General features: G+C 39.6%; 1 protein-coding gene across 10 annotated transcripts in view; it reads left to right on the forward strand.

Moving 5' to 3' along the window:
* The window catches only part of MID2 (midline 2), a 99,586-nt gene extending 83,028 nt beyond the window's left edge, over positions 1-16,558 (forward strand). For 8 of the 10 annotated variants that reach the window (XM_082447562.1, XM_082447564.1, XM_082447560.1 and 5 more), the window contains 5 exons: positions 1,497-1,624; positions 2,727-2,960; positions 9,487-9,648; positions 11,096-11,303; positions 11,675-16,558. In XM_082447562.1, the coding sequence (XP_082303688.1) occupies positions 1,497-1,624; positions 2,727-2,960; positions 9,487-9,648; positions 11,096-11,303; positions 11,675-12,077 (1,135 nt within the window). In that variant the 3' untranslated portion in view covers positions 12,078-16,558. The remainder of the gene's footprint in view (positions 1-1,496; positions 1,625-2,726; positions 2,961-9,486; positions 9,649-11,095; positions 11,304-11,674) is intronic. The other 2 variants (XM_082447565.1, XM_082447558.1) reach the window with 1 other exon arrangement.
* Positions 16,559-16,911: the final 353 nt, after the last annotated feature.

The following is a 16,911-nucleotide window of genomic DNA, read 5'->3' on the forward strand; positions in this document are numbered from 1 at the left end:
GCTTCTTTTGTTGTGGAGCATGGGCTCTAGGTGCGTGGGCTTCCGTAGTCGTGGCACACGGGCTCAGTAGTTGTGGCTCACGGGCTTAGTTGCTCTGAGGCGTGTGGGATCTTCCTGGACCAGGGCTCGAACCCGTGTCCCCTGCATTGGCAGGCGGATTCTTAACCACTGCGCAACCAGGGAAGCCCTGGAGTATTGTTCTTGAAACATAAATTTGAGCACATCACTCCTCTGCCTCAAAAGCTTCAGTGGCTCTCATTGTATTAGTCTTTCATTTGTTTATCCTGACCTGAATTTTATTCCTGAAACCTCTCAATTTCCAGAAACAGCCAAAAGCTATTGTAGGTAGATGTGTAACAGGGTATCCATGCATAAGGATATGTATTTGTTTAACTCCTCATCCCCTTACAACTAGTTCACCATACAAGTTTCCTCTCTGGTCTTCCTGCATTCAATGCCTCTTCTCTCCACTTTAACATGCATATTGTTGCCAAGTTAATGTTTCTTTCCATCCTGTTATTTGCATGCTCAAGGATCTTCATTGGCTCTGATTCAGGTCTGGCACAGGACCTAAACATGTATATTTTGATCAAAGCTCAGAGATAAATCTGATGTGGAACAATGGTTTAGAATTGCTGAAGTATGTAAAAATATACCTTATTTTTTTTTTTTTAAAAAGGAACTGTCTACATGGTTAAGGGTATAAAGTTTAGAATCCAATGAACATAGGTTCAGTTATATATTTTTTTCTGATCCTTGTGTGACCTTGAGCAAGTTCCTTAACCTTTCTATGTCTCATTTACAAAATGGAAATAACCTTTGCTACGCAGGGCGATAGTAAGGAGTAACTTTAAGTAGAGTACATGCATGGTGTCTTACATATACTAAATGCTCAATAAGGTTAGCGTTTGTGTTGTCGTTAGTCATTCAGTTATTCATTCAACAATTGTTTATTCATTATGTGTCCAACACTGTGTTAGGGACCATGGAAGATGGATCCTGCTCTTGAGACTCTTAGAATTAGTTAAATGGAAATGTTATAAAAGGTCAAACAAAGTACAGGATTTAGGGGAAGGTTTTAACCAAGCCCCAGCATGCTGGCTTGTTGATTAGCATTAAAAAAATAGAGGGGGAGAAAAAATTCTCTCAAACTGCTCTTACCAAGCCTTCAGAGGTCTAGTTTTGATGCTGCCTGCCAGATGGAAAATGATGCAGAGGGGAAAGAATCCTGTATTTACTTCTCCTAATTAAGACAGGATGGGGGAGTGTGTTTGAGGGGTGAACATATGTGAATAAATATGGTATAACCCTTAATTGGTTCCTGATGATTAAAATTTAAGTGGTTTCCATTGGTAAAGCACAGATATGATATTTTTCACTAAATGAATCAAGCCCTAGCAGTCATTTATTTTCACCTTGTTTAACCAGAAATCAAACATTGGATAAAGGTTGCAAACCTATTTTGATGTATATTGATGTACTTTTCTCTCTTCCAGGGTCGCTATGGCAACTGCATCTTCTCAAGTTCTGATTCCAGACATCAATTTTAATGATGCCTTTGAAAACTTTGCTTTAGATTTTTCCAGAGAAAAGAAACTGCTGGAGGGGCTGGATTATTTAACAGGTGTGAAAATACTGTGCTTTCCTTTCCATTCTAGTCCTTTTCTTTTGGTGTGCTTTTACTTTAAAATAATCTGTAAAGGGCAATATTGATCATGAAAATGCTTTTATAATCTTTAAGATGATACATGTATCTCTTTAGATAGAATATGTTTTAGTTCATGTAACAGAAAAGAGAAATGAGTTGTCAATGACTCCGGGGACAGAATGGGTATACATACCATCCTTACTTAAAGGTAAAAAACAAGAAGTTGCTGATGGTTTTCTCCTTATGAGCCTGTCAGTAATATAACGTCACTTGTTATAAGGGGTAGAACTCGGGTGGTGATTAAAGAATATTAAAGAATGTCTTACATGGGTATAGGTACCACCCAAATGATTTTAAGGAAATTTAGGAATTAGCAGATTAGGAAGAAAAATATCTGAGTTGCAGAGAATTTTAGAAGATGAGGGAGACAACCGGTCTGTTAAAAACACTGACTACCTTCAGGATTGTTGAATGATCATTCCATGAGAAAAATATACACACACAATAACTTTGTGTTTGCAGTTATCTTTGTTACTATGTTAAAATAGCTGTCATTTATTGAACCTCTACTTTATACCAGACACTATATATTAATTTTATATCATGATCCTTACAACGAACCTGTGAGGTAATTATCATCCCCATTTTACAGATGAGGGAACTCATATTAATTTGCACAATTAACCCCTATTAATACTGCCAAAAATATATAATACAACTTACTTTGAAAAAAAAGAAATAGGTCGAAGGTCATGTAATAAGGAAACATGTGACCACTTTGCTCTAATATCCACATATGTGTTAGTGCAGGCAGAGTAGACGATGGGCAATCAATCATCTCAGTAACTTAGGCTTAGATCTTTGCCTAAAATACCTTTACCATTGAAGCAAAAGTGGTTTGGGGGAACTTGAGGTCTCAGCACTTGGATTCAGGTTGTATGGTACATGCAATCTAAAGCTTCTTATTAAGAAAACCTCCTTTCCACGAGATGTTGGGTTGGGCAGCAAGAATAACGATTGTAAAATTCCAGAACAGAGAGTATGCTTTCCTTACCGTCTTTTCCACCTTTCCTTACAGCCCCAAACCCACCATCTATCCGAGAGGAACTCTGTACTGCTTCCCATGACACCATTACGGTCCACTGGATCTCGGATGATGAGTTCAGCATCAGCTCCTATGAGCTTCAGTACACCATATTCACTGGCCAGGCTAACTTCATCAGTAAGTCATGGTGTAGTTGGGGCCTGTGGCCAGAGATAAGGAAATGTAAGGAAGCAGTAAGCTGCTCAAGATTGGCCGGGGCGCCACGAGGCAAGTGTTTGTAAGACATGTTAGGTTGTTTAGTATAGTGTTTCGTAGTAGACAGTGCAAGCTCCCCCAGGGCATTGCAAAGACCTTACTGATGGGTGACAAGCAAGTTGTGTATTTGCTTGCTGGGCAGTCACTGGGGCCACTCCCATTTGTTATGTAATCCTTAGCTTTTCCTCAGTTAATCCATGTCACTCCACTCTCCCAAATCAGAACACAGCTCAGAATTCATTCCTGAGTAGCTAAGCCACCATCATTGCCGATCCTATGTGTGTGAACATCTCTCTCCTTGACTCTTCTTCCACTTCATTATCATGGTAAAATACATTACATTAAAAGACTACCACTTCCTTTACCACACCTATTTGTATCAGTGAATAAGTGAAGTGACAAGCCTCCTGCCTCTGTCACTCTTCCCTCTACCCCTTCTCCCTTTCCTCCAAGAATTACACCAAATATAAAATGGCCCATCAGTAGTGGGCCATCAAATGAAAGACATTCGCAAAGCAAAGTCATTTAGCTTACATGTTATGGTTTCACCTTCTGATGAATTGGAGCAAGACAAGGCAGTAGGATCTTAACCAGAGCTGCAAGTTCCCCTCAATGTGCTGGGGAAAATGGAAATGAAAGCAGAATTAAAAGTGGATTCAAGATTGGAACTGATTTGCACCCTAAGGTTGCATAGCTGCAAATTAGTATTTTCTTTTTACCTTGTGTTTGTGCTTCTGTGTCTGACTTCACAGACCCGCATGAGAGGAGTTTTTCCAACGAAACCATCCCGATAGGCTTCCTTTTCCCGTCTTGTGACAATTTAGGGCCACATGGTGGGATGGGGAGGTGAGAGGACATTTGGGCTCAAACTCTAAAAAACACTTGCCTCGTGCAGCTCCATCCTAAGCCGCTTGGCCCTGGTAGCTGCTTTCCTGGGTGTTTCTTCAGGTTGTGAAGTCGCAAAACGCTAAGGCCTCCCCAACATACTTGTTTACAGTTGTCTCTCCTGCTCGGGAAAGTCTTAAAGCCAGTAACTGTGCTTCTCTTTCCTGATATGGGGAGAGCAGTGGTCTCCTGGGAGTTCAGAATAAGTCCAAGAAGTGACAAAGATCAAAAGACTGTCACCTCTGTTTTCAAGGGTACATAGTCCTTTGTAAAGAAAAGCTTAGAGGATAATTCTTAATAGTGAGAGGACCATAGCATCTTAGAATTGGAAGGGACCTCAGACGTCATCTTGTCAAATCTTCCCTTCTACCAGAAACCCTGCAGGTGTTTGTCCTGTCTCTGCTCAAACATTTCCAGTGATGGGTATCTGAATTCTAGCAAAACAGCCCATTCAGTTGTCGTGCAGCTATAAATAATTGTCAGTGCTTCCTTATAAAAGGCCTAAGACTTCCTCCTAGTGAATAATAATAACAATTTGGATACGTATTGTGCTTTTCCATTTACAAACACTCCCATATATGTTATGTCATTTGGTCCTCATGACTCCTTCCTTAGCCTTATGAAATAGATGATATTAATTCTATTTTATAGACGTAGAAACTGAGGCTCAAGTTAAATGAGTTGTCCAAGGTCACAGAGCTACAAACTGATGGAGTCATTATTTGAACCCAAGCCTGTCAGACTGCAAGCTTAATGCTCCTTGAATTAAACCAGCTACCAATTAGATCTAGTCCGCTTAGGATAGCTGTATTATTGCTCTTGTGTGTTAGCTAATGCCCCCTTGTCCTGTACCTTTTTTCCAGCAGCCATGTTGACTGTCGCGTTGACTGAGCATATAGTCAGCTGAAATCCCCAGGCATTCCAAATCCTATTCCTATACAATTGAATATCTAAACTGAAATACAACATCTTGAATTTATTCCTATGACATTTTATCTGATTAGTTCTGATTCCTCATTCCAGCCTACCAAAATTCTTTTGTATGTAGTTTCTGCCTCTCAATATATTTACTTTCCCTTCCAGTGTGCCTTCTATGTCTTCCTCCTTCGACCATTGATAGAAAAGTAGAATAGGACAGGAACAAAGGCAGAGCCCTGAAGCAAAATTTTGGATGGCAATGGGCAGATAAGTTGAAACTATTTTACTAGGAAAGAATATTCATGAAGATTCCAGTCCCACATGCTGGTCTGGCCTGCCACTGTTGACTGAACCCTGGTTGTGAGAGCTACTTTCCCTTGAGGTTTTCCTATACTTCCTCTTTTTTAAAACCACTTTATTGAGGTATAATTGACATACAAAAAGTTGTCCATCAACAGATGAATGGATAAAGAAAATGTGGTATATACATAAAATGGAATATTATTAAGCCTTTAAAAAGAAGGAAATCCTGCCACATGCAGTAACATGGATGAACCTGGAGGGCATTATGCTAAGTGAAATAAACCAGACACAGAAGGACAAATACTACATGATACCACTTACATGAAGAATCTTAAAATAGTCAAACTCCACATTTTCTTTAACCAGAAATTTCTTCCTTGCTGGTTAGAATTTTGTCTGGAGAAGTACTTCTCCTTATTTTTTCAACTTTCCCCCTTTATTTCAAACTTTCTCCCCACTTTATGTGAGATTAGAAATTGTCACAAGCCAGTAATGTTTCAGATGATGCTGTTAGCTGAATAAGAATTCCAACAGATGTTTGGATAATGGTCTTCCCCATTACTGTATATCTTTCCTCTGTTTCAGCTTTGCGTTTTGCATTATGAAAGCACTGGCTATAACCTCTCCCTGGCCAGGCAGTCTGTAACATACTGCCACAGAGATGTAACTTCTATTTCCCCTCATTTTCATTATCATGCAAATGCTCTCCACACACATTTACACTCAGGTTCATGAATTTCCATATTGTGGTCTTTCCATTTTGAACAAGGTTTATACTTCCATTACCATAATTCAATGATAAATCCCATCTCATTAAGTCTCAGTGATACCCAGAGGATCATATATTTACCTTTTTAAAATTTAGAAATGATTTCAAAATTACAGAAAAGTTGCAAGACCAGCACAAAGAATGCCCGTATACTCTTTACCCAGATTCACCTATTGTTAATATTTTATCCCATTTCCTTTATCATTTGCTAACATTCTCTGTTTCTGTCCATTTTTTCTGAACCATTCGAGAGTAATTGGCATACATCATGGCCTTTCACCCCTAAATCCTTCAGTGTGTGTTTCCTAAGAATAAAGAAATTCTCTTATGTATCCACAGTGCGGTTATCAACTTTAAGAGGTATGACGTTGATGCAGTACTTTTAACTAATCCACCATTCATATTCTAATCTTGACGGTTGACCCAATAATATACTTTATGACATATTAAGGACCCAATGTTGTCCTATATAGTCTAGGATCAGGTATTGGACTTAATTGTCATATTTCTAGCATCCTTTAATCTGGAACATTTTCTCAGCCTTTCTTTGTCTTTAATGACATGGATACTTTTTAAAGTGCCCTTTGATTTGTTTATTATGCTGTTCCTTATTTTGAGTTTGTCTGATGTTTCTTCACGATCACATTCAGATTACACATTTACGGCTGGAAGGCTACATAAGAGACGTGTTCTCCTTAGGACATCACATCTGGAGACACACGATGTGTACTTGCCCTTCATTGGTGATGCTAATTTTGATCACTTGATCAAAGGTGTTGCCTGATTTCTTCTTTGCATAGTTACTATTTTTCCTTTTGCAACTAATAAGCAATCTGTGCCATGATACTTTAAGACCATGAAAATATCCTGCTTCCTCATCAAACCCATCCCACCCCCATCCCTGTTTTAGCATCAATCAATAATTCTCACCTGATCCAATCTTTACTCTGATGATGGCAAAATAATGATTTTCCAACTGAGCATCCCCTTCCATGTTTACAAGTTGCCACTCTGCATTCTACTGTAAGCAAAAGTCTCATCCTTCATTTGTTTATTTATTTTTTTTACTTCTCAGTATGGACTTATGAATTCTCTTTTTTCAATGGTTTATAATTCTTTACTGCCCTTATTTATTTTGGTGCTCAGATTGCCCAAATTTAGCCAGTGGGAGCCTTTTAAGCTGACTCCTGGGTCCTTATAGTCTTCCATCATTTTCTCCAGTGCTTCCTTACTTTTCAGCATAACAAAAGGTTGTACGCTCATTTTGACCATATCCTGCCCCAGCCCTGAAGTCAGCCATTTTTCTGAGGAACCCTGGTCCCTTTTAGTAGGAGAATGTTATTACAGACCAAAACCTGGGTACTAGAAGTACACACATACACCCATGTACATATACATATTCACACATAATATACGTACACACATACTTAACATATGTGCAATATGTATGCACATACACATACAAATACGTATTTTAGAAATCATGAGTTTATACCAATATCTCCAATTCCAGTCCATCCCGCAGGTTCTTTCTTACCTTCCCCCATTTCATATTTGTATGTTCCTACTTCCACAATGAGAAGCCTCTCTCCCAACAACATCAACACAGGTACTCATTTGCTCAATGACATATCTGAAATAGTTTCAGAATGGCGTTGCCCATCCCACTGCAAACACAAACAATAGTGAGGATTTGTTTACAGTTCTCCTCTTGCCCTTTGCTGTGATTGTTTACATTTGAAATGCAGGTGGCTTCATTTGTTTCGGTTTGCCTTCAGTTTTAGACCCCACTCTTCCCATTCATATTGACAGCATTTAAATTTTTTGAATTTTTAAAACAACAATGTTTCCAAAAGGGAAAACTATACAAAAAAAGGTGTACTCAGAGAAGTGGCATTCTCTCCTGTATCCTTTTCATTTTCTTCCCCCCACCTCCATCCCCTGTAGGCAACCAGCTTCATTATTTTCTGGTTTTTCCTTCTTGTTGTTATTATTGTTTTGTAAATCTAAGCAAATATATGTATGTTTTCTTATTTGCCTTTCTTTCTCGCAAAAAAAAGGTAGCATACTACATAAACTCTTTTGCAATTTTCTTTTTTAAATTAACAGTATATCTTGGAAATCACTCCATTATCAGTTCATAGAGATCTTCCACCTTTTTTATAGCTGCATAGTACTTCATTGTGAAGTTTGTTTTGGTTTTGTATTGTTAGCAGTATAGCTGGAAGATCATATATTTCCCTTTTAGTATTAAAATTTAATGTGCAGTTTATGATTCATACTGTGCATTGATACATAGGCTACCAAGCCCTCAAACATTTTTCCTGGCCCTTATCCTTGTGTCTTTTCATGAAAATCACTGAACATCGCCACCAATTATTCTTCTTTCTATAGCATATCTGTTTGCACCCCATTATGCTTCTTTTCCTAGTTTTTATTTAGACTTCTTCTACCGCTCCCCAAATTAATTATAAAACCCTTCTGATCATATCTCTTTCAAATCACTTATTATTATTTCCAATTTTTAACCTCACTAAATCCTTTGCTAGAGCTGCATAGAAATGACTAAATTCACAACTCATTTTCCCTGCCCTTTCTTTTCTATCTTCTGGTAGAATTATGGTTAAAAAGTGGTAACCTGACTGAAAAGCAGATAACAGAAGAGATAAGTCTAAATTCACAGACTAGAATGTCGATCCCTCTTTTACTAAAAGTTAGCCAAATACATGTTTTTAATTATGTACATTTTCTCTGTTTAAGTCAATGTTTATGGTCTAAAGAGTTTCAAAAGCAGAAACCTAGATCTCTGATCCCTTTCCCTACTTGGGAGGGAAGGAGATTCCAGACAACAATGTGTTCCTGGACCACCCAACCTCAAATGAGTATTGGAATCAGAACCAGGAAGGGGTAAAACTGGGTAGTGTCAAGTGAGGAGATGATATTCTGCTTTGACTGTCATGTCATCTCCTTGGCTTCCCTATGACACCTTGGAGCCCACCAAGATTGGAAGTAAGGGTGAGGATGGTGTGGGAGAGTTGAATCATAAGCCCTGAAAGCTTCGCTACCTTGCAGAGACTAAGGAACATTACTGTTTGCTCCGTGAATTGTGATGTAGTGGAGAGAACCCTGGACTAGGATTAAAGAGACCAGAGTTCTCCTCTCAGCACCATTGCCAGCTATCTGTGGCCTTGGGCAAGTCACTTTTCTTCTCTCTATCTTAGTTTCCTATCTGTAAAATGAGGGAAATATAGTGCCTAGTTGTCCTTTTGGCTCTGAGGTTCCATGTTACTGTGCTCTGCTCCACCCATTCGAGGTCAGACTCAGATCTCAGAGGATTGGACCTTTGGGGTAAAGACCTAGAGACTCCATAAAAGAGATGATTCTGTGACTTTGTATAGAAGTTTTCCTGTATTATTTGGCAGCAAATTGGAGTAACCTAACTTTCACTAGTGGTTACGTTCAGTTACCAGAAGCAAGGAGCCTGGCATAAGCTTAGCTCCGTGGGAGAAAAGAAGCAGAAGAGGTTCATCTCACTATGTCTTCCACGGCTCAAAAGAAAACAAAATGAAATTCACTTTTGGGGGAGCTTTTGATGAATTTTCAGTGTGCTTCTCATCATCCTACCTCTATTACCTTAACATCCTTGCTTTCCCCACGTTACAGGCCTGTATAATTCCGTGGATAGCTGGATGATTGTGCCCAACATCAAACAGAACCATTACACAGTCCATGGACTTCAGAGTGGGACACGCTACATCTTCATTGTTAAAGCCATAAACCAAGCAGGCAGCCGGAACAGTGAGCCTACCCGACTCAAAACAAACAGTACGTTGTGGTGATTCCAAAAGGAGAGAGCAGTTTTGCCCTCCGTGCCAGCAAGTACGCTTAGCCTGACACTGGCACCCACAGCAGTGTAAGGGGGCAGTGGCACCGGGTAGAGGGGCTGTACTGTTGGAGTCTGTGCTTTGGGCAGGGGGTTTGTTTGTGTCCTTGGGAGGTATGTGGACACAGAGATACACATAAAACAGCTGGTGGCCTGGGAGGATGTTAGTGAAGAGTTTTTCTCTGCACTCTGCCTCCATGCTTTGGGGACAATTGAGTAAAAGAGTACTGTTTGTGATAATCTGGTAAAATCCTCCTGCTGAGAAGCCATACCTGCTAGGAATGCTTTTGACTGAAAGTGACAGAAAAATCCAACTAATTTAGCTTAACAAATAGTATTTTTTAGCAGCTTAAACAAATAGTGTTTTTTTCTCTCTTTCGCGTAGCAAGAAGCTCGAAGGTTAGGCGGTTCAGGGATGGTGCAACAGTTCTGTGATGTCGTAAGAGACCCAGGCTCCTTCTCCTTTTGTGTGTTGGCTTATTGCCACATGGTCACAACATGGCCACTGCAACCTCTAGACGTCATATTTCCTTTCAAGATAGAAGGGGGAAAGTGTTGGTACATGTGATGGCTGTCCCTTTCATCAAGAAAGCAGACACTTTCCTAGAAGTTTCCTCCACCCTCTCTGACTTCTGCTTCCATCTTCTTAGTCAACCCTAGCAGCGAGGGAGGCTAGGAGCTTGAGTATTTAGCTTTTCTGATCTCTATAGTAAAAGCGGGTAAGAGAGAAAAAGTAGGGGGTGAGTGTTACGTTCGCCAACGGTGTCTGCCAGACGCGTTTTGTGTTATACAGCTCTTGCCATACCCAGCTGTTGGCTTCTAGTAACTAACTGGTTTTGTCCATGACTGTAAGGAATAATTTATTGTGAATGACCCTGCACAACAAATATTTTTTCTAATTATTGAGGATGCAAAAGTCACTCTAACAAAGTTACCTAATTATATGTTATTTACATCCCAGTAGTTAGAGGGCAAACAATTTGTCCTGTAGTTGAGTTATTCTCAGGTTTTTTTGTTCTGCCACCAAGCAGCAGTTATCTTGTCTATTCCCTCACTTTGTCTCACCTCAAATACTCCTTCCCCTGAAATCTGCTCAAAGCCCAAACCACCCACTGAAATAAAGCAAAGTACAAAACTTATTTGAGAACATGAGACCCTGAGAGCCCCCTTTTAACTTGATAGCCTGTGAAGGGAGGACAGCTTATTTTTATTTTATTGAAAACAGTGGCTTCTGGCCTGCTTCCTTAATATAATCCAAACACCAGTCAACTTTCACTGACTCAAGAACGATCATGATGTCGAGGCTCCTCTGATAGTGAGGGTCCTGGAGGACAAAGATAGAATTCTTAAATACTTCCTCATGCATTTTCTTTGTTCTACTTTTTTCAGGCCAACCCTTTAAACTGGATCCCAAAATGACTCACAAGAAGTTGAAGATCTCCAATGATGGACTGCAGATGGAGAAGGATGAAAGCTCTCTGAAGAAGAGCCATACCCCAGAGAGGTTTAGTGGCACAGGATGCTATGGGGCAGCAGGAAATATATTCATTGACAGTGGCTGCCACTACTGGGAGGTGGTCATGGGTTCCTCAACATGGTAAGTGGATCCCACCTTTCTTTTCTCCTCTCTCCCCTGTTGTTAGGTTCCTGGGAGATTCAGTTCTATAGCACAAACGTAATACCAGTAAGTCAAGGTTAAAAGGCGTGTGATGGAAACCACTGCTAGAAAAATTTGCCAGTTTTTAAAAAATAAAATTAGGGAAAATATACTGAGCTAGGAGTTGAAAATTACAGCACTCTAATTGCTAACTTTTTTTAAAGCTCTAGTGCTGTCAGTATTATGGGTCTAAATGCCAATTATTTAAGGAAGAAACATGTATTCTATTTCTTAGATATCCTGTACGGTGTCTAGCATAACTCAGATCATTAATAAATGTTTATTTCTCTCTCCTTTCTACTGTCTCACAGGTATGCAATTGGCATTGCCTACAAATCAGCTCCCAAGAATGAATGGATTGGCAAGAACGCCTCCTCATGGGTCTTCTCTCGATGCAATAGTAACTTCGTAGTCAGACATAACAACAAGGAAATGCTGGTGGATGTGCCACCACAGTTGAAGCGTCTGGGTGTCCTTCTGGATTATGACAACAACATGCTGTCTTTCTATGACCCAGCTAACTCTCTCCATCTTCATACTTTTGATGTGACCTTCATTCTTCCAGTTTGTCCAACATTCACAATCTGGAACAAATCCCTGATGATCCTGTCTGGCTTGCCTGCCCCAGATTTTATTGATTACCCCGAGCGGCAGGAATGCAACTGCAGGCCTCAAGAATCCCCTTACGTTTCTGGGATGAAAGCTTGCCATTAAGTTTCAAGAGAGCGTGTAATTCACTGGCTCTCCAGTTCAGCAGTTCTTCCCCTCCTAAACCTAAAGTTAGTGTCCAATATACAAGATACAAAAATAAAGTTCATTTGAAGCATCCAAAATAACTAGATATTATAGATTTAATTTTTGTGCATTAAAGCTTGTATTTGAATTAATGTATTGAGTTTCTCAGAACGAATTATCTGAGCAGTCTGGGTTCAAGCCATTGGAGAAGAAATTTGAAGAATGCTTCTCTTGTCATTGGAGAATTAAAAATTCCCCGTGGTTTAGGAGTATAAATGATATGGGAAGGAATTAGGGTCATTCTAGGTAAATAATGTAGAAAGATGCTCTGGACAAGAGGCTAGCCAGCCGGAAAGCAAGGGTGTGTCAGCCTTGCTAGTACTGGCCAATTAGGCCAAGGAGAATTTTGAAGTGTCAAATGACCCCATATTCTATATAGCTTTTTATGAGAAAACCTACAATCAAGGATTTATTATAAAGAAAACATGTCTGTGTATATATAATATATATATAAAATGAATAAATAATATATATTATATATTCATTTTATAATTATATATACATAATAAACTTTTTAATTTAGTCATTTGCGTGAGAAATATACTGGAAGGGAAAATAAATGATACCATCCATTTTTGTCCCCTAAAGGGAACATCAAAATCAGTCAACATTTCTCCCCTCCCTCCATTCATCCCTCCCTTCCTCCCTCCTGTCACACACACACATGCACATGCAATAATGACATAGATGGTGGGAAGAGCTCTAGGTTGGATTAGGAGAGATAGGGAGACAAGATTGCACAAGAGATGCTATTGCTGGATAGAAAATTGATCCAGGTACATGCTACCTAATGGAGGAGGTTTGTCCGAATTCTTAAAAATTCTGTCACAGAATATTTCAAAGAAATACAGTTTTCTGACTCTCAAGTACATACAGTTACTAGAATTAGGCTTAAAAAAAGAGTTGCATAACGGAGGTTCTTTAGGAACCTTCTTTATTTACTTACTCAGTAAGAATGGAGTGTTGTAGATGCAACAACTATTTGCATATAAATATACTTGTATTTTCAGATAAAACACTTCTGAAGTGCTTAAGAATGCCTGAGAATAGTTTGTTTTCTTAAACAGGTTAAATAATCATTCTTCCCGAAATCTTGTTTACGCTATTCATTTGCTTAGCCAACCCTTCATGGCAAATGCGGATGTAAGCTTCAACCCAGTCCTTATCACTATCATGGAAGGGAATCAAGCTTTGTGGTCTGTGCTTCTGTCGGTTCCGCTGCTGGGATTGGGAGTGTCAACACCAGAGCTTTCTCCTTTCAGGAGCTGAGTCGGCTTTAAGGAGTCTACTTCTTGGGAGTTGTGAAAATATTGTTGTGGCACAACGTGTTAGTTGTAACAAGTCCCCAGATCGGAGCCTTGAAACAATGCCAAAACTCCCCCTCTTCCTTTCCACAGCCTTGGTGGACGTTCATTCATGAATTCATTCAACCAACTATTAGATGCCGGGTACCACGCTGCAGCTGACCTATTGATAATCCACAGCCCCTGCTGTCAAATGGCTTATTATTCTGTAGGAGAGACAAAGTATATAAATCCCCTAAGGAACAGTTTCGTATTGTTTGTACACCTAACATGGAAAGCAAGACTGTTGCAGATACAGATGGCAGGCTCACACTTACCTATCTAGTGGCAAAGTCAGTTTTTTTGGTTTTAAAAACCCTACGTACTTACTGCTAATCAGGAAATGAGCAACCTCGGTAAGATTCAGCAGTGCTGGGAAATAGCTTGCTGTGATGGAAATCTCATCATAGCCTTCAGACTAAAATCATCTATTTCCTCTGCCATTTACTAGCTGTGTGACCCAGGGCAAGTACTTCACTTCTCTGAGCCTCTGTTTCCTCTTCTGTACAATAATACCTACCTCACAAGGCTGTTGCAAAGATGAAAAAAAGATAGCACATGGAAACTGCTTAGCACACACCCGGCATTTAGTTAAGTATGGCATTAGTGTGGCATACTTAACTATTAAGCATGGCATTTAGTTAAGTATGCAACAAATATTAATCTCCTCCGCTCAGCCCCAGGCCCAGTACAGTGTAGCAGTGCTTTAAAATGGATGTCTTTCATTTCTAAGTTACTCTAAGTCTCTCCTCTAGGGCCTATCTCCAAATTTTTAAACAAAACAGATGATTTTAACCCCTTCATAAAATCTTTCACTGGCTCCCATAGCATTCAGTAGAAAGTCCCAGTTACTTACCCACTTTGGCTTTTCAAGTCCCTATTTGCTTTCCCAGCTTCATCTTTTGCCACCTTCCCCATCACACTGATTACTCTAGCCAAGCTTAACGATTTACACAAGTTGTTCTCTGGGCTTGGAATAGAGACATTAGTAACAATTTTGATGCCCAGAGTAAACAGTAGGAATTGTTCTTAAATTAAGGGAATAGTGTGAAAATGCTGTAAGTTCAGAACACTCCACCTTCACCCCAGTCCGATTTTCTTTACCTTGGCCTTGGGACTCCCATGCCATTCATTTTTTGTGCCTTTTAGATTTTAGTGCCCTGAGACAAAGCTTCAGATTCTCCACCCTACTTTTGACTCTAGCCTGGGCTTCCTTTCCCCACCTCTGCCCCGCTCGACTATATTAACTCCTGAACCCCTAGGCTGGGTTATGTTCTCCTCTCCGGAGCTCCCATGGCACCCTGAGCACTCCCCCCTCTCAGCAATAATCAGACCACCTGTTAGAATCATTCTCGGTGTTTGTTAAAACAATTGATTCCTAGACCTCACCCTTGATCTTCTTAATTAAAACATCTGGGCACATAAGTGGAATTTTACATTTTTAACAAGCTCCCCCAGGTAATTCTGATGCACACAAAGGTTTAACATATAAGAATCGTCTTCCCCACTAGACTGTGAATACCTTGAGGGCAAAGGCTGTGTCTTTTGGTTTTGTTGTATTTTCAACACCTGACATAGGGTGTGGAACAGAGTAGTTGCCTGGCTAATGTTAATTGCATGAATGTATGAATGAACAAATGAATAATCAAAGTTCCCCTGTTGTACTCTGATATCCATATTGGTGTTTGTTGTTTTCTGGGCAGAAATGCTTGGCTACTTCTCCATTTGGGCTGTATTGATATTATTTTGCAAATGTCCCAGGACTCATACATATAAATGAGTATTGTCTTCCTCAAAAGCTCTTTTGGAAGTTGACTTGGGGAATTGTCTGGAGCATGTGGCACCACTCTTTTCAATAACTTTTCAGTCTTTTCAAACTTTGAATGTGGATTTAAGTTTTGGTCATAGCCCAAAATCACTCAGCGCTAAGCCTACTGAATAAAGTAGGAAAATAAACTGGGTTTGGGGTGAGCAGTGAAGTTTCTGAGCCAAATAATAAAAAGTGCTTTCCAAGAAAAAACATGGTGGCAAAGTATTCAGTGGGGGTGTGGTGAGTCCCAGATACTTCAGTAAACTTATGACTTTCATAGAATACTGGCAATGCCAGGTACCTTAAGAGAAGTCATTGACTACCTCTAGCTAAACCCAGCTGGACAAAGGGAAGAGGACCTGTATTTAACATCTTCAAGGAAGGAGACTCCATAAGTTTTCATTGTTGCTCTCCTCAGTCTGTTCTCCTACAATCCTTTCTGCTAGCACATTATTCTTTCTGTCTGCAATTTATGCTTATTTTCACTTTTTATATCATCTTATTGAAGAAAGCACAAAAATAATCAACAATAAAGTTAAACATGTTTTGAGCATATGAAAGAAATTTTAATGCCACATTGGAGTTCTGGCTACTTGTAAGTAAGAGTAACTGCATCTGTATGTGTTTTTATCATGCAATTCCATTGTGTAAACTTTGGATGCAGTGAATTTCAAATTGCAGCAAAATCACTTCTATGTTCTTTTCGGCTAAAATACGCTAGGTGAATTTTCTAAGCTTCCGTGGTTTACATATTTATATATGACTACCTGGTTGGAGCAATCCACAGATGGACTTTTTGATAAGTGCAAATGTTTGATACCCTTTCTTCTACAGAATGGAGAATGTGAGGCTGACAGATGAGAACTACTCCCACACTTATTTTAATTCCTGAAGCCAACTGCAGCCTCAGAGCCATTGGGCTGTACTTGGCTGTGTATTACAGGTTGGCCAGGTTGACCGCCATTAGGTCTGGTGAAACTGCCTTTTACCCTCTGGTCTGCCAGCTTCAGACGTATGCTATGTTGTTGTTCTCGGCTAGAATATTTATTAGACTATTGTTGGACTATTTTTTATCAAATATTTTATTCCAGGCTTGTTTGTACTGGGAGCTCTGGACCAATAGTGTCTCTCCTAGTGACAGAAATCTGAGCATCTGCGGATTACACAGCCTCATCCCTCTAAAATATCCCAGCCCATTCAAAATGCTATATTATGAATTAAATAAATATATATGTATTCATGAGTTCTTGTCTCTCACTGGAGTTTGAATTGGGGGAAGATTAAAAGGAAAAAGGTCATGAGTTACTGGAATTGTCTAAATGACTTAGGGGAAATTAATTATGTAGTGGGTAGAGATTTGGGCAGGGAGGATCCGGAGCATCTGGAAATCGAGATCCAATCATGAAGACTTTGGTTTCAGGAGCAAGATACAGTCAGGAAGACTAAAGAAATGAAGGTATAAGGCCCAAGGAAACACAGCACATTCAGTTTCAGTGATTGGGCCAGAAGGTGGGATTTAAGGAAGAACAAAGAAAATCCCAGTGCTGGAACCTAGTGGTTAAAGTCAGGATAGGGCCAGATGTAAGCTGACTTGCTGTTA

This window comes from Balaenoptera physalus (genome assembly GCF_965194825.1).
Source record: "Balaenoptera physalus genome assembly, chromosome: X".
NCBI classification, from domain to species: domain Eukaryota; kingdom Metazoa; phylum Chordata; class Mammalia; order Artiodactyla; family Balaenopteridae; genus Balaenoptera; species Balaenoptera physalus.